The following is a 20904-nucleotide window of genomic DNA, read 5'->3' on the forward strand; positions in this document are numbered from 1 at the left end:
CAAAGGGCATCGTTAGCAACGCTCCTCTCGCCATGGATCCAGAGCACCGTTTCGTCGGAACATCATTAAAATGTATATATACATGCGTAGGTTACATAGTATTGATTCTAGAATAACTAAAATGGCTTAACCAACGGAAGGCGCATTAGAAGCCTCGCGATCCAGTCTTTATCCGACTGCCATTCTGGCTCCGTATTCCTACATCGCTTTAGCTACGGCGTAGTTTGTACCGTCCGGGCGGGTCTGGCTAACGTCTAGCCGCTTCAGCAGAACTGACTGAAAACCTAGCGTCATTGTCGGACTGCACGCCCTTTCCGCGTCGACGCGTAGGCCCATCAAGAAATTCTCCTGGTGTCCCTCGCAGCGGACTGGGTTGGTTGCTGCCACAGTGGTATTATTTTTCGCAAACGAGGCAACTACGGGATCTGCGCCAGTTATGGCCGACGTAAACGTGAAGATCTGTGAAAAGAGCAGCTTCGCCGTAGGTTATTTCTCCGTAATTCTCTAGTGTTGTTGTCGCTGGTGCTGTTTAGTTTTGCCTGTTGGTTCTGAATTGCCTCGTTCCTTGATTAGACCGCTTCTGCATCGATCGTGCTCGTTGGATCGTCCGTCCATTGGCTGACCTGCATTGCTATCGAAGCCGAAAGGTAGTAACGAATCACTACGATTAAGGAGCTATTGCTCACGTCGCTTTTGCCACGGCGACAGCCCCAGTGCTGCTAGTACTGATGCTGGTATTGAAACAGTGCCGCAATTTTGCTCCAGGAAACAGCGAGCTAGCTTTCTGTGTGTGCATGCGTATGCCTCAGTCCCGTTGATTCTATTATCTCGACATCCATTGCATACTGACACTATTCGCAACTATATGTGTGACGTGATGGCCATGGTTTATCCGTATTCCTAACGCTTAAAGAAAGGAACAACCCTGAAGACTTTTGCCGAAGAAGACGTGGCTATCGTTTACCGCCATTTGACAACTAAGAGAAACAGCGGCAGCTACGGAATACACTGCGATTTGAGCAGGCGCTTAGTACGCCGAATATTGTGTTAACTTCTCGTCATCCACGCCGAAATATTCAAGCAAGGTAGGAGAGCTAGCTAGCCAATGAGTGGATTAACTGAAGCTTGTTTTCTATCGGGTAGCATTTGTTTGTAGTTTATGCGATGAACAGCTTGCGAGCGATAACGACAACAACACAATAGAGGCTAACAGTGAGCGGCTGGCAGGTCCAAGTTGTCTCTTTGTACGGGGACTACTGCCAGACGCTTGGTCCATAATTCAACTGATGTCCCCCTATAATGTTCTCGTTCATACGTGAATGCGTGAATGGAAACATGCTGCTTAGCAAGGCATTAAATAATAGCTAGATTGCACGTGAATCTGTTATAGTAGTCCGACAGTAACTGTCTAACATAGTAAAACCGGCTTGTTAGATGCTCGTTTTTCTCTGATTTGACAATACCGCTAAGAAGGTAGTGTGATTTACCGAGAACGTAAGGCTATTTCTAAGGAATGAGCAGGCCGTATGGTAAAACAACGGCCTTTTAGTGTCCAATGTGGCTCACAGAATTATTCATAGAATGCTTAACTAAAATGAGCAACTTACGAGACTCTCTATCGAGTTGATCAGATTAGCTTTTGTTGGAATATATTGTTATTAGAAGAAAACATATATTACGAACTTGTTCTTACGGCACTAAATCTTGGTGATCCATAGTGGAGCTTCACCGTTTTCCTAATCGACAGAGGCAAATTTTAGCGTTGATACGGTATAATGATTTTTGTCAACGTGAACCATGGTTCGTTAATAAAGTAACGGAAACGTGTCACAAATTGGAATACAATAGGGCTTCGTCATTGCCAATTGTCAATTTATTGTTTGTAAATGAAGTAAGAAATGAAGGGAAACAAGATTGCAGTTATTTTAATTAATTAATATCATTCACGCCACACAGTCCTACTAAATCATTAATACGCAGCTTTGAGCTTCAAAAAACAGATCGATATCTACGATTCATATTAATAATGTATTCTATATTTTGACCACGTCGAGCAAATTTGTTGTCTAGAGACTGAGTCTAGTTATCACGCGAAATTTTACCGATGTTCCCGGCGTCTTGTTCATCGTAAAATATCTAATTCGAGGGGACGGCACGCTTTCTTGAAGCAGGTAGCACAGTCAAATCCAAACGCCTCGATTTAAGATCTGACTTTTAAGTCAAATTTACAAATTACATTTGCCTAAATCTTATTGATGATATAGGCAAAACGCATTAATTGTCGATCACCAGTCATTTCGATAGTTTACATCCAGAATTAGAATATATTATTACAGAAATATAGATAATATCACAAAGTTCTTACTGTTTTTTGTAAAGTAGCTTTTTGTTTACCTTTTATTCCATATTGTGATCGTTGTGTGAGCGAGTTCTTCGAATCATCTAGTTTCAAGAAGAGCATGACATACCGTTCCGGAGAACTTTGTGAAAATGTGTTGTTCTTGAAAAAAAAATAACCTTCAAAGAAAGTTTCAGGAAAACTTTTTGGCTTATTTTTCTCTGTCTAGCTCCAACGTACATTTAGACACAGAAAAGCAGAGGAAGAAAATTAAAATTGCCCATGACGTCACGCCAGTAACCAAAGCTAAATATCTTCAGGAATGTCTTTTTTTTTTCCTAGACTTCTTTCTTTCGGTTTGCCTTGACGAACATGTTCCTATGAACGTTTAAATCCTCACCGAAGTAGCTCTAAGACGGAACGTCGTTTTAGGAAACGTTAAATTTTAGTTAGTTTAACATGGGATTACATTAACAATATCTGCAGTTTATATTTTTAAAACAAATAACGATCCACGATTGATCACACAGTATAAGAAATAGTACTCACGATACTGCTTAAGCGAAGAACAGTTGTTAAAGCTCATAGCGCGCAACTCATGCCATGGTAAGGTGAAAACAATAAATTTACTGAAACAGTTCTTCCAAGTTTAAATTTACAAGAAAAAGTGTAACGAAGTTATATACCTTAAATGTTTTGATATATTAATACTATATTACCCTCGCATCGGGCGTGCCTCGGTACCATCCCCCAGATGGCTGTGGAAAATCAAGTCAAGCTGTATGCGTCAATTTTTGGAGGCCTATGTGTGGCTGTCCTATTTTTGCCTTATGCATGGATTTCCGTACAGCTTGCTGGAGCTATATGTCTGCTTTCCATGGTCGCTCGCAGAATCACAACGGAATACAATCGTCAAACGGGGAAAACACCAGTTAGCTCCATCGATAAGGTAAACCTTTTAAAAAAACTAAGCAATCTTTAGGTATGTCTTCATTATAAAGCACCGCGCCTAGCCGTGTGAGCAGTGTAAGCTGGAAAAATATTTGCCGAGTTGTCAAGGTATCAGTGAGATTTAGGGTGGTCTACCCTGCCGTGCTTCCCTGCTATGTTACTACACAAAGTGAACAACACAACAGGGAAGATGGAAGTTCAGATGATGACCGGTGGTATCTTCCGAAGTTTTACGAAAACAGAATATTGTCTCCTAAATGTTTGTGCTTTTTGTCGTCTTGACTATTTTTCCGCGTATAGGACGTGTTTGAATATCTTTGCGTCTTTCGCGTTTGGATGTGTTTTTGTCATCACGTTTCAGGCGATCTTCATTACCGGATGCGATTCCGGATTTGGCTACGGTCTTGTGAAGCGTCTTGATAAACTTGGCTATCGCGTGAGTAAGAGGCATACCCCGTTTCCATTAGCAAGGGCATACTGTCAATTATAGAAGGTAGATTTTTTAAAATACCGTTGACCACTCCTTGTGTTTATTTTTTTATCTTTGTTAACTTTTGATGTTTGCCTTTTGTGCGCTTGGATAGTCTTGGGGTAGTGACGAATGTCTAAGAGCAGTAAATCATGCTATAATAGCCTTATTGGTGAGTGTTCAGAATTAGTGTGTTGAAATCATTAAAAGATAGTGTTTTAGTTTCGCCATCGGTGATTTTATTGCTTTCAACGGTTAATATTAATGATTTCACCGTCTTCCCGTTAATATTGACAGCGACGCTATTTGTACGAAGTATATAAGCGAAGAGTACTATTTCATTATTATGTGAGGCATGCTACATCAATGCTACAATGTTTGTCATTTCCGCGCAGAAAGTTCCAAGGAAGTAGTGTCTATTAAAAAATGCTCAAATGTACACCATTGAACACCAGGCACTGACGTTTTATCATAAGAACCGGGGTGGAAATTATGTGTCTGCTTAAGAATGTTGATGTTTATTGGTCAACCATTGCATAATTTAAAGGAAACGTATTGTTACTGGAATTTCAGCGTCTTATTATTTTTATCCTTAATGGAATCTTTCAGGTGTTTGCCGGATGCCTATATCCAGATGGCGAGGGCGCCGCCAAGCTGAAGTCCGAGACGTCAAATGAGGTGAGATTTGCAAATACGTATCTTTTAACCTTCCTTCGTAGCGAAAGTGTGGCAGTTCACTTTCGTTGATGAAACAGAGTGGTTAAAATATTATGTTTCCATTAGATAATGAGTATTTCCATTTTAGTCACTAAATATGCCATTTTAAAATAGCTTGTTAATGCTCACACACTTGCTCCATACACTACCTTGTTCAGGTAACGATTCTTCCGTTAGATGTAACGAAAGACGAGTCTGTTGATGCCGCATTTGAGACGATTACGAAGTCATTGAAGAACAGAAGTAAGTACATGATTATCATTTTGATAAAAAGGAAATTTAAGTTGCTTAAAGCCGCATCTTGTATCCCCACCTAGAAGCAGGCCATGTTACTTATTTAATATTCGTATTATATAATGCCTAGTCTACTACGCAAGATGACACAAACGGAGTGCGTTATTATTAATAGTTCGAATAATCGACTGTTTTGCGTCAAACTGCTTATCCAAAATTCAGCCTCCCGCCAACTATGCGTTAGACTGCGTTCTAAAAAAAGATACATAATGAAGCTTAGCGATATATGGCCGTTCAAACTCTACGCTTTTCATCATTTACTTGTTATTGTTACACTCTACGTAAAGCTAATGCACGTACTTTTACAGAACTATGGGCGGTGGTTGGTAATGCAGGCGTGTGCTACGCGGGCGAACTAGAATGGGGAAATCTTGACTGGCTGACAAGAACTTTTGACATCAACGTTATTGGACTTGTCAGGTGCGTTCTATTGCAGCTATTTTCTAAACATTGCTTTAAATTTGAGTACGTTGTTGACAAACAAATATTCGATCAATATTCGCTCTAATATTAATCTCTGTTGTAGTTTTTATTACACAAACTATCAGCATCTAGGCTTTTTCATAAAAACTAGTAATCCGAATGCCAAAATTTGCAGATTTTTTGCAAAAATTGGCAAAGCGATTAGCAAACGTTTCAGTTGGCGAAAGTCAATTATTTCTCAAGTGAGTAAAGTTCAAAGTTATTTTACTACGTTTTCGATCACCTCATTGATGAATGGCTTGCTTTCATGTTTCTACTTTGCAGGTCTATTCGCCCGTTTTTGCCTTTGTTACGACGCAGTAAGGGTCGAGTTATCTGCACGACTTCTCTGTGGGGTACAGTCCTGTTAATGGCTCAAATAATATATCGACGATTCTTTGAAACCAATGCTCACAAAGTAAAGAAACGTTTCTTGTATTGTCGAGTTCTGACTTTGAGGTTTTCCATGACCCGCTGTTCTGTACGATGTGAAAATAATTCATTATTGCCTCATGGGTTCCTTGTTGCAGAAGTGAGCATTTTCTCCTACAGCGAACAGCGTTACTTAAGCAATTTGCTGGATATAATATCGCATTGCAGGTCATTACGCTATTCCCCCTGCTGTGCCGTACTGCATGTCGAAAGCGGCAGCCCGCTACTTCGTCGATGGTCTCCGACGTGAGATGAAGAAGTTTGGGGTCAAGTGCATTTCTATGGAACCCAACGTCTACAAGTGAGTTCGCCTTATAAGAGAGGAAATTTCCTTGGAATTCCAACATCAGCATTATTTTTTTTGAAATTATTGTTTAGTTGTGCCTGACTTCTCTAAGCACTATGAGTAAATCCTACTCTTAAACATCTGGAGTTTGGCGTCCAACGCTGATATTTCGCGCTGTCTTAGTTGGCTGTCGGGTGGCTCTTGGGGAAAATCCAGGTATGCCTGTCTGTGGCCGACTTCTAACTTAGACCATTTCAAGCGTTATCTTTTTGAGTAAGTAAAGATGTTGTCACTGCGAAGACATTATCTCCCGACTATGTATCCATTGCCAAACTGCGGGGATAACGAAAACTAGCAAAATGGTTTGGCCTTTGTTTTACCAAACTTCACAGAACGAATTTAACGGATCATACCCTTCTTATCGAGATGATGCGCAAAGCCTGGAACCAAACCCCCGAATCCATTAGGAAAGACTATGGAGAAACATATTTCAGGAAAGAGACCGAATACCTCAGTGCCCACCTTAACGAGGGACGAACTCAGGTAAGCAGGCACCACTTTATTCGATTGCTGCCAAAAGCGAAGCAGAGATCTGCTTGAATAGGTTTTTTTTTGTGTAAATAACAAACTGTTGAAGAACCGTAACAGAAGTTGTCTTTTATTTCAAATCTGTGTGCATTCTCTGTTAGGTGGACGAGGTTCTCGACGATTTTGTGGAAGCTGTAACTGCCCAACATCCGAAATACGCTTACCACCCCGACGGTTGGGTGCGGGGTCTTTTCTGGCGCCTAGCCCTGATTGCACCCCCGGCCCTGCAGGATGAAATAATCAATCACATTGCACAACCAAATGAATTCGTTGCTTTTCGTAGAAATTCTAAAAAGCAAGGTTAAGCGGCTTCAGAGGAGAGAGCCACTTTGTAGCTAACTAATATAGGGGGTGCCTTGCTGAGCAATGTACCTCATTCATTAATACTCTATCAGGCAAAACTCAGTTATTAAACGGGACCTTACCAACTCAAGAAGTTGAACAATTGAGCATATATTCATATGTTTGTAAACGTCTCAGGTATTTTCGTTGCCAAGCGCAGTGCAATCTCATTTATGCTAAGTATGTTGAGCGTACGAGGTACGAACTGGGTAGCTTTCTACTGTTGGAACTCAACCATGTGTGATACTTGGTCCCAAGAAACTGAATATTATTGAGTGTGATACAGATCTACTGAACAAAGTAATAGGGTAAAAGAACTCGTGTGGATGTTAGATATATTCATGGGTAGACCGTATTTCGTACCAGTTTTATTCGGTGAAAGATGCTTTGCCTAAGCAAACGAATAATTGTACCGGGCGGTGAAGTTAGAGCTTCGACATACTATGTTGTGTCATACTTTATTTTAATAAATTACAGATTAAAACGTATTTGGGTCGATCATCGCTTCGCTTACATTTTCGGCTAAGAATAAGTCATTGTAAAACGCTGAAATTTCAGAAAAAAACGTGAGAAAAGTACATTGGGCAGACGCAATGCAGGTCGGTCACAACGCACGACTCAAATACGTTGACTGGTAACATTAAAAGAAAAACTAGCTTAAATGCTTTATTATTGTTAATTCATTTTCGATTGGTGGTAACAAAGTTCACTATATAGATTTTTACGTTATAAGGTAAATCACTATGGGCTCATTGTCAACTTAACTTGAATCAGATTTAGGTACATGTTTTTTTATCGGTGATTGCTTACAGCTTGTATTAAATTAAGAAAAAAATGCGATTTTTATTAGGTTGTAAGATAACCATGACCGTTACCTTTATTATTCAGCTCAATTTTAGTAGGATACATAGAAAACGCAAACCGTTATTTTCTCTATTAGCGTACATATTTACATGAAATAAACACACTTCCGGCGATAACCAGAGTTGTTCCGCATAATACTGCAACAATCTCCCAATTGTCCCAGGTCAAGTATTCGTTAACCGAATTCAAACAGCCTTGTCTGAAAGGATAAATAGTTCGTATCTAATTGGCATATTAGGATTAAAAAAATGCGACCTGCTTTTTTTGGGTTCTAATAACGCTAGGGCAAAAAACTATGACACCAAAAGGTACAGATAGTAAAAGCATAACTGCAACTTTTAGAACCATAACTTCGTGCTACTTAGCTGCTCAGTGTAAGGACAAGGCAAAAAACGTTAAAATGCGAGCGATTTAAACGTAAAAACTTCGTATAATGTCTAAGCAATAAAAATATAACGACTCATAGCCTGAATTCTGTAGAGCCATAATAACTTACAGTTTTAGCTGGTGCATGCACCAAATAGCTTGTATCCTCAATCTATAATGACTTTATTCTATCCGGGTACATCATAGGAATCAATCGTGGCTACTACGACTTTCGAAACGAAAGCCAACATGGAGGTGCAAACTTGACAGGAAATACGTGCTTCCTATTTAATCCTGATACTGCAACATGATTTATAGCGTTAGTGGCAATAACCACTCCACCATGCGCAGTCTATCACTGGTCGATTAGTTGAATTTGTTGCCTCTAGCAAAACTTTCCCGATCTATAATGTTATACATATCTGATATTGTTGGGATTGGTTTTTTTTGTAAGTGACTTTTCAAAACAGAGCAGGTAGCCGGCCGTTTTTTTGTATTGCCATGCGACTAGTTATCGTCTTCTAGTGAAATCATCATTTGGGCACTGGTATCGCATATACTAATGACCTTACCATTCTGACGAGGTCACCCCAAAGCTGCTGAGAATCATTACTGCCCAAGTACCGTTAAGCTTTTTACCGAAACCCGACAGGGGAGCGTTTGGAAGATGTAAGCAATATATTTTAGAGAAGTTCGCTGCGAAAGCTAAATATGATTGAACGAAGAGATCAGGGTGCACCTGACGGTGTGAAACGCGTTTTGGATGTTTTTGCGTAGACATGGCCGTTCTGCCACAATGTCACTGTGGTAGTTTGAGCCACCACCGAATGGTATAGCGACGGCAGAATGAATGTGAGGTGTGAGATGTTTACCTATGTATTGACGAGCTATTAGCAACGACCGGATTCAGGGCAGCGTCATCGATGTCCTGGAATACAGAAAAACGAAAGTGCGTTAACGTTTGCAAAGGAGCACTTACATAATGAACAGGAAAGGAAACATATTGAGGAAATACTCCTACTCTTCGACTATTTAAATTGTGAACATTGCAAGCTAACGCCAGTAGAGCTTTGTCTATAATAATAACGTAAGGAAGAGGCTACTGATGCGATGTACGTTTGCAGCTAACGAATTCTCTTTTAGGTCACAATTTTCGAATCATCATGCCAAAGGAGGAACATATTATAAAGATGGCATTTTACTTTATTTTCGATTCGACTCAGTTGTTGCAAGGATCGCTTTTTACCGTTGGATATAAGCATTGAAGATGACCACTTGACCGAGTAGAAACCATTGGATTATTGTTACTTATATTCGTAATTCTTATTACATATCAGCCTTTCTCCTATATTATCTGAAATGTTACTTTTTAAGTCCGCTTATTTTATCGGTAGAACACTGAAAATTTCACTTATATTTTGCCTGCTAGAGATTGAATTCATATAAATCTACCCTTATGTAAAAAAAACAATTCGTCACTATTAGCTATGTACCTTCCAGTCAGTGTCAGAGTACCTTCCAGTCAGTGTGAGCTTCCAATGTAAAGTAAGACGTATTCACATACGACGTGTTTCTTTCAAACGCTTATCAGTCAAAACCCTGGTCAGCTTTTTTGAAGCGCATGCGGGTCGTGCTATCTTCACGGACGTGTCGCATGCATCCTATATCGTATATGAGCTTAATAGGAAGTGCATCCACTATCTTCTTGTTGTAGCCTATCCGATGTATACAGGAAGGTCCGAAGTTATGGGTAGTCATGTGTGTATGACTCGGCCCGCCAATCTCTCGGCCGGTACAAACAAATTCAAATGGTTCTTTCCAGGACTTCGGATTATTAGGTCGCCGCCAGGCAGGTAGCGGTCATACAAGAATCATCGAAAGCCACCCATTTTGCTAAGGCAAGGTAAGGTCAGGGCTTTGATGGGTTGGGTCCACTCAGGTCGAGACGCGGAAATAACGTAACATTCATCTTACAAAGTCAAAGCTACATAGAAACATTCCATGTTCAAATCTGAGAACGCTTTTGGCGGTGATTCGATTATATATTACGTCATTCGGTTCGCTGTATATGGTGCCAGATGCCGAGGCGATCCATCGTACGGACGTATAAGGTACGTGTGTCAATATACATGAATTGCTGTTACAGAATGTTTTTTGCGATTTTATATTTGTAGAGCAGTGATATCGATGTAAGCCATCTTCGTGCAAACTCTGATCTCGGCTTCAGCCAAGCTATGGAAGCCGAGGCTATTGGCGATGATGCCTGTGATAGCCGCTAAGATCACACGGCTGCTCCCAGGACGATAAAATGTTGCTTTCTTTGGTTCGAACGTAGACCGCTGCGTCACTTCCCACCACCTACGTCACTCATTTGATGAAGTTTGTACCGCCTGTACTGTTACCAACAAAAGTAATATAACAAATACCGACCGTTCGTTGATAGTTCGATCAGGACAGATTGAAGCCAATAGACGATCATTGTTGCGAGAAAGATCCACAGAGCCCTGCGATGATAGATTTCGTCTTGGTCTTATTTTGCCGATTAGGCGAACAGCAAAACCGTTGACCGAGTTTGCGGTCCAACGATGACAAAATGGATCGATATGATAGCACTATTGCTAAATTACATTATCAACTTTATTCCAACAAATGCGAGATACGGCGTGACTATGATATTTCAGTCATTATGACAATGGTTCACAGTATTGAATAGAAAAGGTAGACTGAACTTCAATAGCGTGTGCGGCCGTAGCTTTGCTGACCTTCACCGAACACCATCTACGGTGAATACTTAATAAGATATAATACGATAATAAGCCTCGTTTTCCCGAAACAAGGCATAATTTCTGTGACTCTGCATCTTGTACATTCGGTAGAACTACAATTTCATAAGGATACTCAGAAAATACAATTGAGATGCATCTCGTGTTATGTATAAGAGGCATCGCCATATATGAGAGCTTTGAGGGTACATTGCATTTATTTGGCTTGGGCCTATTATATCTTTTTAATGTTCGTGTGGCCCTTAATAGCTGAAATTATGAGCGAACACAGATTGCCGCAGACAAACATTTGTTGCTATACATTATTACAACACAATAAAACGTAAATCAGTAGTCTCGCTTGAGGGCAACTATAAAGTCAATTAAATATTCTAATAATATTAAATAAACTAAATAAATCTTAGTTTGAGGAATACATTTAAACAATTGAGGATAGCAGTTCTACGTTATTTTCACCACGGCAGAGTGGGCTAAACACGATAACTGACTGCAAACATGGGTTGGATGTTCGAGTCTCATTGATCCGAACCGACTCTAAGATACTGAACATAAAACTGATCAGGATTGTCGACCGGGACAAACGTTTTATCTGTATCGCACGAACAAGATATAGAAATAAATATATTGCTACTATTATACGCTCCATGCTTCTCAGTAGCAACCGACCTAATGTGATTGCCTATTTAGAACCCGAAGCTAACGTTCATCTACGATTGACGAAGTCCAGGTAGTAGCAAACGAGAAACGTTATTTGAATTTGTTTATTACTAAGAATAAACTTAATAGTAATGTTGGAAGATATCTATATGTTAAACCTACTCCTGTTGAACTTCTGTACAATATATGTTAGATGTACAAAATCCAGCCATTTGTCCCAACTGACGAGATCGGTAACCGATATAGCTCCAGGTTCGATCGTTAAGATCGATGCTCGCATCCATCTAAACTCATATTATATTTCTCCTCCAATCGGTACGGCTATTAGGGCTGCCATAAATATCTAGTATATAATAACACCTATATGTAAAGGTCAATAATCGTTATATCTAGCGATCGATATGTACAATTATCTTAAAGAAATAATCCAAAATGGTGCAGCGCTTTTATTGATTGTAAGCTCGCGGAAAGTTCCCGAGATAAAATATGAGTGATTGTGAATTTGTGCCAAACAAAAAAATTACATCAGTCCCCATTTGTAAATCTAACGCCCTGCTAGAATGACTAAATTATTAGCACCCAAACACACTTTCAGTTTGGTAACATAGGATGGATGAAGAAACTGTGCATGGCGGCCATCTTGATTGCCCATGATAATATATAGGATATCATCAACGATCAACCTTAGCTATGGCACTTGAGATAACAGCGCGACTTGCCCATTGAGACGACAGTGAGGCAGACTAACTGTCAATGCCACAAAACCAAACAGCCGGGATCAGCTAAAGGGTAATCTCATAGTTTGAGTAATTTAGATTTTAAACCGAAAAAAGGTAGAAAAAGCCCAACCTGATTGCGGAGTTCGTAGCAGGTTTTTGGCAGGTCGTTGCGTCCATTAAGGCCACGGCGCTTCCATTGTGAGCGGTCGAAGTCCTGTGGAGAATAAAAACCGCAGCAGCGAAATCGAACCTATCGCAAATTCAGAAAAGAAACAAGTGTAGGGTTGAAATATTGCGCGCTATCCAGCGAGTCGCAAGCTCTGCTTATCCATCGTGTGAAACGAACGATCTAGGCGATGAACATGTAGAACTTTTTCCTTTCTACTAATTTTACAGGTACAGCCTTCTAACGCTTGTATAGATATACAGAACATATTGGCACAAAAACGGTTTTTTTTTTACATATACATTAATACCAAATCGGATCTTGACTAGGGCATTCATGTAAGGCAGACGTCGCAGTTTGTGTGAACTGAACAATAGATTCATACAACAATAACATACAATAATTCGTGAATGCTATAATTTTTTTGCCCCATCTAAAGAAATTGTTGAAAATGCTACGCTATTTTATTTTTGAGACTTCTAAATTAGTAAGCATAGGCAATCTTTATAAAGTCAGTATTTTCAGGACTTTGTTACAATGTTAGTAAATGGGTTATGTTACAAACAGACAAAAATGTTTTTATGGCAAATCACACGAGTCTCTTTATGTTATACCTATAAAATACAGACTTCATATTTACTAATTTAGAGAAGTCTCAAAAATAAAATAGCGTAGCATTTTCAACAATTTCTTTAGATGGGGCAAAAAAATTATAGCATTCACGAGCCCTACGGCGCATTGCAAGCGTCTTATAGAATGTATTAATGAGAAGGTTAATTAAATATAAAATCATTTAAAAAACAGGGAGCTTTAAACTCTCTTCATCTCACCCTCATTCAACCTCTGTGTCTTCCGTCGGGCTTTTTTTTCTTGTTTAGTCAAGCTACAAAAGTTACGGAAACAATGATAAACAACCCTGTGAACATCTTAGGAAGTCCATTGGCTTCGTCCCTTTGTTTGCTTCGTATTACAGTGTTACATGTGTAATTAGTCACTGCTTTCTTGTGCTATTTGCCCAACAGGTGTTTAATGTAAGTAATAATCTATAAGTTAGTGGTAGATCATTCTCGAAGGTGCCAGATTATGATGTCGCTTCCAGCTATCCAGTACCATAACGTTTTTACCTATGTAAATGTTTCGAGCCAGACATTGCTTCAGACAGCCGGCTTCTATCATAAGCGTATTGTATTTAGGCCCCGATTCGTGCCCAGACCATCAGATATCCCTAAGCCAAGTAGACAAACACGTCACCATCGTGCTATCACGAGAACGCAACGCCTATACCTAAGAACCTAAAATGTGCCAATTAGAAGTAGATCCATTCGTTCAACTATAATAGAAAGATCTGGGTAACTAGCTATAATAGTCAATGAAAAAAAAACATTTTCGCTCAACTTGGCCTTTCCCTCTCAAATATGTTTTTTCCTTTTTCTCGCTTGTTTTCGCTCGTATGTTTGTCTGTTAGCAAATATGGCTGAACGCGTTCAGGATGTCGACTGGGTAACGTTGGCCACCACCCAGCATATCTTCAGAAATTACAAGTAGATGTTCTAGTGAATGATATCAGCTAGCGCGCTCTACTCCAACATCGTGACTGACACATCTGTCATATTCACTCACAGGTATAACCAGAAAACTTGTCCATAAAACCATTGAAGGACGTCCAGAGAATCATGGGCGTATCAGAAAGCTAGTGTTTATAGAAAGGTCGGTATCCTTTTCATTGTCAGGTATACAGTGAGTAAGCAAAAAAAGTCTCGCCCCCAAAAGGCTAGACTACGCATAACTGAGAAGTATATTCATGCTAACGATGGTCTAATATGTTAGGGCATCGACAGTTCTGCTGGTACTTAACTGCCTTTCGATCTTATATTGTTGAAAACCACCCTTATTTACATAAAGGAGACTGTTGGACAAATGCAGACAGCTAAAACAGTTTATGATGTAGTGATCAAGAAGCTGAGAATACTAACTTAAATTCACACTGCGAAACCACGTTTTGCGGGCCTTCCTCATGGAGAGGTCCAGTGAAGGAGCACAAATCTGTATTATACTAGAAGTTCGTTGATTCACAAACAAACCTTGTGCTGCTCGGCCATTCCAGTATGTGTGTTATCATTTCGTCCACTACTCTTTTCAAGGATCATCAGTTGAGGGTACAATGACTGACAGTGGAAATTCGCGGGTTACGTGGTCCTCGTTCGTGCTTCTCAGGAATAGTCTAATAAACAGCTTCTAACATAGATTCAAGTCGTCAACGTCTTCTTCATTACAAAACAAATGAGCATAGATGATATTTTGCCTGCCATTAGATAACACCATCTATATATGTGCATTAGATTCTTCCGGGATAGAAGTCAAACAAGAACACACTCCAATTCAATAGCTCACTTTCGTCAATGAAATTTCACAGCTATAACATGAAGAGAATGAGACAACGTCCGGTACACGATGCCCATTGTGCCTGCACATAGTTCCGCTTGGGTGCGATAGGGTTTTTCTTTTCGATGGCCAATCACGTTAAATGGTCCCGAAATGGCAGGTTTTGTTTTGTGGATACTTTGTTCAAAGAATATTTTTTTTCATTTTCAAATAAACGAGGTAAGAAAATTCCACTACACTTTTACTGAACTTTCTAAAACGTTCTAACGTAATGATTATTCGCAATGAAAGTTTAATTGAATAATAGCATATTTAATGTACATGGTCGGCTACATACATCGTGCATAGGCTTCCGGCTCTTAATGTATTTGGCCCTTATCGAAAAGCCTAAACGTTATCTATCAGGCCTAAATCGATCTCGCAGCGTTGTCGCAATTAGGCTGATCTTCTGCGAGATAACCTGCGAGTGAGATCGAACTAATTAAAATGGAGATTTTCTTCAGAACAGAACCTTTTTCTCCCATACTGATTGGTAATTTAATCTAAAGATTTGCATTGAAAATATGGTTATTGGAAATTGATTTTATAGAAAATGTTTGTAATTTTGCAATATATAGATGATATAAAAAGAAACGATAAAAATAAATGATGATAAGTTTTGCAAAAATAATTTATAAAATATGGTTAGTTATTATTAATTGTAATACTAGATTAGATAAGTGCGTTTCTGCAGGTAGTTTCTTTCTCTCATCAATCGAATCGGTTGATTATCGGAAATGCTTCATCGTTAATGAAGTACAAACCATCTTGGCACACAACTCACGTTTTTTGATTGGATCAATGCTTTCTTCCTGGGAAGTTTCTTTGTACCATAAAACGTAAACTAATTAGGAGAGGTTTATTTAGGACCAAATCGATAGCTCTTTGAAATGTTGGAGAAATCTTTTGGCAAAATATAAATCTATTTTTCATATATTGAAGATTTAGCGGTATATTAGTAATGTATGCCTAAATATTCTCATAACTGATAAAGTATATCGGAATCGTTATTACTAACGAGCTTCAATGAGAGAATAGGGTTACGGTGTCGAAGATGTATCGAAAAATTGCTTTTTTATCGGCCGCAAATGTCTCAATCGTTTAAATCTCAACGCAATCCTAACAAGCTTCTGCCCGTATTCGAAACAATCCTAAAGCATAAAATGGAACCATAACGCGAAGCGCGGCAAAATTAGAACGGCTTTCCAATGAGAGAGCAACAATAGCTAGAATTGGCAAAATATTCGGGGTTAAATAAAGTTTCATGGTGTTCTTGTGTGTGTGCGGCTCGCAGGTACAATTGGAGTAACCATTGTTCAATATCATATACGTAATATAGGTACGCTAGCGGATCTGCGGTAATGAAACGAGATTATCAATCATCGTATGGAGATACCTGCAACGAGACAACAGAATCTGCGGCGTAATATTTATTATCACTAAATAACTGCAAAGACTATCGTTATGCCAGGTGTAGCGTTAACCGATCGATGAGGTAACTGTAAACGTATATCGGGTTAGGCGGGACTAGCAAACTGTAAAGCGGTAACTGTTGGCACATTTATTTAAGCTACAATGGTTCCTTTTAAACTGGGTCTAAAATCATCAACAAATCTGACTAGTTATATCGATTAGAGGAAAAACGGGCGAAGCCATCGGGTATTATGTGCTATGAATATTGAGTTTCGGCATACCAATGTGGGTGAGGCATCAGACTCGCAAGTAGAGCTTCCGCATTTATCTTCTCGCGAGAGCTCAGTGCTTATTCTACAAATAGTCAAAATTTTAGTCATAAGTTTACCGCGCAGCTTCTTTTAACCATTGTAAACATAATTTACAGTATGGATAAGATAGGTAATTCGAGAGAGGGCCAAGTTGGTGCTTCTTGACACTGTACAAAAAACATGAGACAAAGACAGCAAATTCACCCAATCCAGACCTAATGTATAAGTGACCATATATATCAAAACCGATGACGAATTTTGTACACACCTGTATGTAGTCAAGACTATGCGTTACTTCAGGGACGATCCCATAGTCATCGTGAAGCTGTCGCATGGCGTTGCTCCGATAGAACTCCCCAACCTGTGGTTCAGCCCTCTTTGCAGCGATTGCAATAAATACCAGCGCACCGATTAATCCGAGTGAAAGCACAAAATGCACAAAGCGAACCAATAGTTTTCGGGAGAACGCCAAACACCCGTTCACGATGGTCAGTAATGACAGGAACAGAATACAGGCGGGCATCACACGGAAGTTTCGATTGGTATTGGCGATGAGATATAGCTGTGACACAAGCGTATGCGTACTCTCCACGACGAAGTGATGAAGCGCCCACGATGCGAGCGCCACACCGACGAAAACACAGACGCCACCTAGGGCCACCCCGAGCCGACGGTGTCGCCTGTCATCATGGAGTTTACTTGAGAAAACCGGGGTTGGTGGAGCTAGGCCTTGGATGCCAACCATCGTCGAATGTCCGAGATGGCTTATATGATGTTGATGTAGCCCATGATGCATATCGTGAATATCTAGTGAACTCTGCGAGATGTCCAGCGGTGTGGTGACAGCATCGTAGAACTTGCGGGAAGTTCTAGGTGTGGCCACCGTATGTCTCGAAGGACCCGCCGAGCACCGCGGTATTTCAAATGAGCGATTCGAGTACATTTACCCGGTGCTTTGTTACGTGTCCCTATCGTATAAGTACCTGGTCAATAGGTTTAGGACGACTTAGTAGGTTTGTCCTATTGGTTTTGCTGTTTACACGTGTATTCAAGCACGCGTCAAACATCTACAGCAAGTTCTTAGTACTGCAAAGTATGAAACGACATTTGGGCGTGGCAAGAACAGCTACAGTTCACATTTATTATTACCCCATGTTATTTAATAGGCGTCACAACCGACTTCAGACGTCCACTTGTAAAATTACTCCTTTATCAATGTTTCGTACGTAGGCTGTTTCTTCATATAGCCGTAATCAAATAATCCGATTTGGGTGGCAATCGAATGTAGTTACTTTCTGTACAGTTATTCGTCGGCTGCGTCTTCGCAATCGTCTTTACTACCATCACCATTGAAATCTTCTTTGCCTACAGAAAATCATATTTCCTAGTCAATCACAACCAACACCATCATCATCCACAAAACCAAAGGCACTAAGCGCACGCCGTGTGTCAATGCTGAAATCAGCAAACGTACTATTGTTTTGTACCTCTATAATATCAAATCGTACTATCTCATACTTACACTATCGAGGTCATCGTACAATACAAAACATCCTTATGGAGTTCTCGATAGCTGCTGCTGCGCCTGTGATAAACAGAAGAACTTGTAGCTACAAGACTACCAGCATCCCAACGCATTGAGCGACGGATTCCACCTGCACCAGTAACGGCTATAGCAATAGCCGTAGCAGTACACTTTAGAAAATTTTGTGCTGAACTACACGAAATTTACGCTCCTTCTGAGCGACCATCGCACGCTGACGCGGAACCACTCACCAACGCTGTACTGAAGCACCTCCGTCGCGCTAACGTCAACCCGTGTCGAAACTCGCGTCATTTTGGATGTTACTTCTAGCCTCCGACAGGAGAGGCGGCTATAGTGACCGGAGAGAGTGCTGCTCCTCCAATGCGACTCGTTCACCTCCTAGCGCAGAGTAGTCGCAGCTGTTTGTGATCCTTACAGTAGTTTCAGCTGTACGGGCCGCTACAGACGTAAATCGCCACTTCAATCCCAAGTGAAGTTGCAGCGATGCCTGCTATGATGAGTATGATGACTATTCACTATAGGCAGAGTCTCCGCCAACAGCATGCGCAGCTGCGGCAACAGGAGGCCCTCGTAGTTTGTCTGTTACGGTGACTCCCGTTCTACAACGTCCAGGGCCCAGTCACACTTCTGAAGCAGCAGTGTGTCACACGTTTTGTTGTTATTGTTGTCGTTGTCGTCGGGGCTGCTGTCATGGTTCGTCTATAACAGTGTGAGCACGGCCATATCAAAGGGCATCCGGCCTTTTGTCCTGGCGAAATAGGCTGGAGTCAACACATAGTTAGTGTCGTGCTGCCACCGCCAATACGAGCCGTTAGCACAGCGGCCGACGGACATCGTTCACAACGAAAACGATTCAACGAAGCTGAATCTGTGGTTGGTCGAGCCAAACGGCCACAACTGGGCTTGTGAATGGGAGAAGATCGCACAATCAAGTCTATGCATTTCTATGGACTAAAGTGGAAAAGAGAGATAGAGACGAGCAGACGACAACGTGTATCACTAACTTCAAACAAAAGCAGATCAGGCTGGAGTAAAGGCGAAAAGCCACTTGGTCAATGGTAGGCTGTTCCCGTAGCGATCTTGGGCTTGGGCTGTTCCGAACTATCGCTACTGGTTGTTTATTGAAGCTGCACTGGACGTCTTTGGTCAAACTGGAATTATTTCCGTTTTGTCAATGTCACCACTACAAGCATCCATAGTAGGGCAACTGTTAAATATATCGATACAATATAACCATTATGGCACTCCTCCGAAATGGCTGCCTGATTAGGGATGCCATTTTTGTAGAATACGTGTGATTCTACGGTATCGTTTCATTCGCTGCGACTCTCAGACCACAGATTGCCGCCAATAGCTAACGAGTCTATCTGGAGTGTATTCGCCGTTTCAGTTAAAGTTCATAGACCAATGGTACAAGGTATCATATCAGATCAAATTCCGCGATAATACAGCTGGTTACTGGAGATTTTCCCGCGTAACGGCAAGTCTACTTGTGAGTCATTTTATGTATTATTTATTTATTAACGTATGGTACAAGTCATCGTACGTGGTCGTACTTGGAACGGTTATTTGAGGCTGGTCTTACTATAGTTGCTGCAATTGTTTCAGCAGGGGCGGCGGCGGCGGCAGCAGCAGCCTGATAGATGTGCTCGCCTGCTCCACAGACAAAATCGCCTTGGTACGAACATGTCAACAAGGTCAAGATGGTGACATACACAATCATCGCGTACTGCGATCGTAGTTCAGATAATCACGCAGACGAAATAGCCTAGCACTATTTTTTTCTACCACGACCCTGGACGATCGGGTCGCGACTGGCACAAACGCTCCTGGACAACTTTCATCATCGTGTGTTTTAATATTGTTATGCAGACGATATGGGCGGTCGGCACTGTCCCGAAGTGTGTTGAGCTTTGAAGTTGTCATGCCTGTAGTGACGAGATGTTGATGCTCCTGCCGTTTATCGTTATTGTATTAGTTAGCAGTAGAGAAATGTCAAGGATTTTTTGCTAGCCAACAGCCCACACTTGGCAACAACCCTTAGGGACGTAGTCGTTGTTGTTATTGTTAAGTGATACAACCAGCTAGCCATCTGCATCGCCAACAACGGCTGCAACCGGGATCAGATCACGGAATAACGGCCAACCGTCTTTTAGGTGAGGTTAAAACGAAATGGCGAAGATGATCTGCGTCCTTCAGGCTAATGTAGCCGCTGTTGTTGGGTGTTTGTAAAATTTACTTTTTAAGATCGTAGTTCCGGATATTATACGTTAAATACAAACGAAATGAACTTCAGTATAGATCAACGATACGATGCGTATGTTTACTAATGCGCAATAACAGGAATTCTGTTTCGCCATTTTAATCCTACGATACCACTAGCTTCATTTGATTACTGAGGATGAACGTTAATCGCGAAGAACTCTGCGGAACTGATGGATAAGTCAGGAAGGGTGAGGTATTCATGTTTGGTTAAGTACCACACGTTAAAAGTAATCAGTTATCAAATTTGACGTGTACCGGCGGATGGAGAATACAAAAGGCAGGTTTTCTGGCAGGCGGACGTGATAAAAGGAAAATAGGTAGAGGCTGCGTCGAAGATGCTATTATTACAGTGGGTGGCTGGCGAAGACTCGAATGCGAAATCTAGCCGAGTCCGTGTTTCACGGTGCATTTAAGGCAGTAATTTTTATGTGTCCTTATTATAAATAAATGAGATTCGAATAATCGGATGAAAAACCCAGTAATTGAGACGTTATCCATAGCTTGAAGCTACTTT

The 20904-nt window shown here is 40.7% G+C and overlaps 2 protein-coding genes across 3 annotated transcripts; one reads left to right on the forward strand and one right to left on the reverse strand.

Annotated features, from left to right (window-relative positions):
• Positions 1 to 321: 321 nt before the first annotated feature.
• LOC111260675 (17-beta-hydroxysteroid dehydrogenase type 6) lies at positions 322 to 7367 on the forward strand. Its single transcript, XM_022833600.2, has 10 exons — positions 322 to 1085; positions 3093 to 3287; positions 3651 to 3725; positions 4368 to 4436; positions 4634 to 4718; positions 5078 to 5189; positions 5517 to 5587; positions 5832 to 5964; positions 6342 to 6492; positions 6639 to 7367. Exons 2-10 carry the CDS (start codon positions 3093 to 3095, stop codon positions 6840 to 6842), a joined length of 1095 nt encoding a protein of 364 aa, XP_022689335.1. The 5' UTR covers positions 322 to 1085; the 3' UTR covers positions 6843 to 7367.
• Positions 7368 to 7719: 352 nt separating this feature from the next.
• On the reverse strand, positions 7720 to 19266 carry LOC111260676 (uncharacterized). Of its 2 annotated transcripts, none has more exons than XM_022833603.2 (5): positions 18102 to 19266; positions 16848 to 17562; positions 12399 to 12518; positions 8982 to 9037; positions 7720 to 7942 (listed from the first exon to the last, which is right to left on the reverse strand). In XM_022833603.2, exons 2-5 carry the CDS (start codon positions 17520 to 17522, stop codon positions 7816 to 7818), a joined length of 978 nt encoding a protein of 325 aa, XP_022689338.1. In that variant the 5' UTR covers positions 17523 to 17562; positions 18102 to 19266; the 3' UTR covers positions 7720 to 7815. The 2 variants fall into 2 exon arrangements, with proteins under 2 accessions (XP_022689338.1, XP_022689336.1); XM_022833601.2 differs by having other exon boundaries at positions 16848 to 17944; positions 18102 to 19077.
• Positions 19267 to 20904: the final 1638 nt, after the last annotated feature.

Source organism: Varroa jacobsoni, unplaced genomic scaffold, assembly GCF_002532875.2.
Source record: "Varroa jacobsoni isolate VJ856 unplaced genomic scaffold, vjacob_1.0 scaffold_466, whole genome shotgun sequence".
NCBI classification, from domain to species: Eukaryota; Metazoa; Arthropoda; class Arachnida; order Mesostigmata; family Varroidae; genus Varroa; species Varroa jacobsoni.

Coding starts and splice junctions, on each gene's coding strand:
- LOC111260676 (XM_022833603.2), bottom strand. CDS start 17,522: ATGTACTCGAATCGCTCATTTGAAATACCGCGGTGCTCGGCGGGTCCT. Junction 9,038..12,398: donor GCTACGAACTCCGCAATCAG/GTTGGGCTTTTT, acceptor TCTGTATTCCAG/GACATCGATGACGCTGCCCT. Junction 7,943..8,981: donor AATAGCTCGTCAATACATAG/GTAAACATCTCA, acceptor TTATCCTTTCAG/ACAAGGCTGTTTGAATTCGG.
- LOC111260675 (XM_022833600.2), top strand. CDS start 3,093: ATGGCTGTGGAAAATCAAGTCAAGCTGTATGCGTCAATTTTTGGAGGC. Junction 3,288..3,650: donor CAGTTAGCTCCATCGATAAG/GTAAACCTTTTA, acceptor ATCACGTTTCAG/GCGATCTTCATTACCGGATG. Junction 3,726..4,367: donor TTGATAAACTTGGCTATCGC/GTGAGTAAGAGG, acceptor GGAATCTTTCAG/GTGTTTGCCGGATGCCTATA.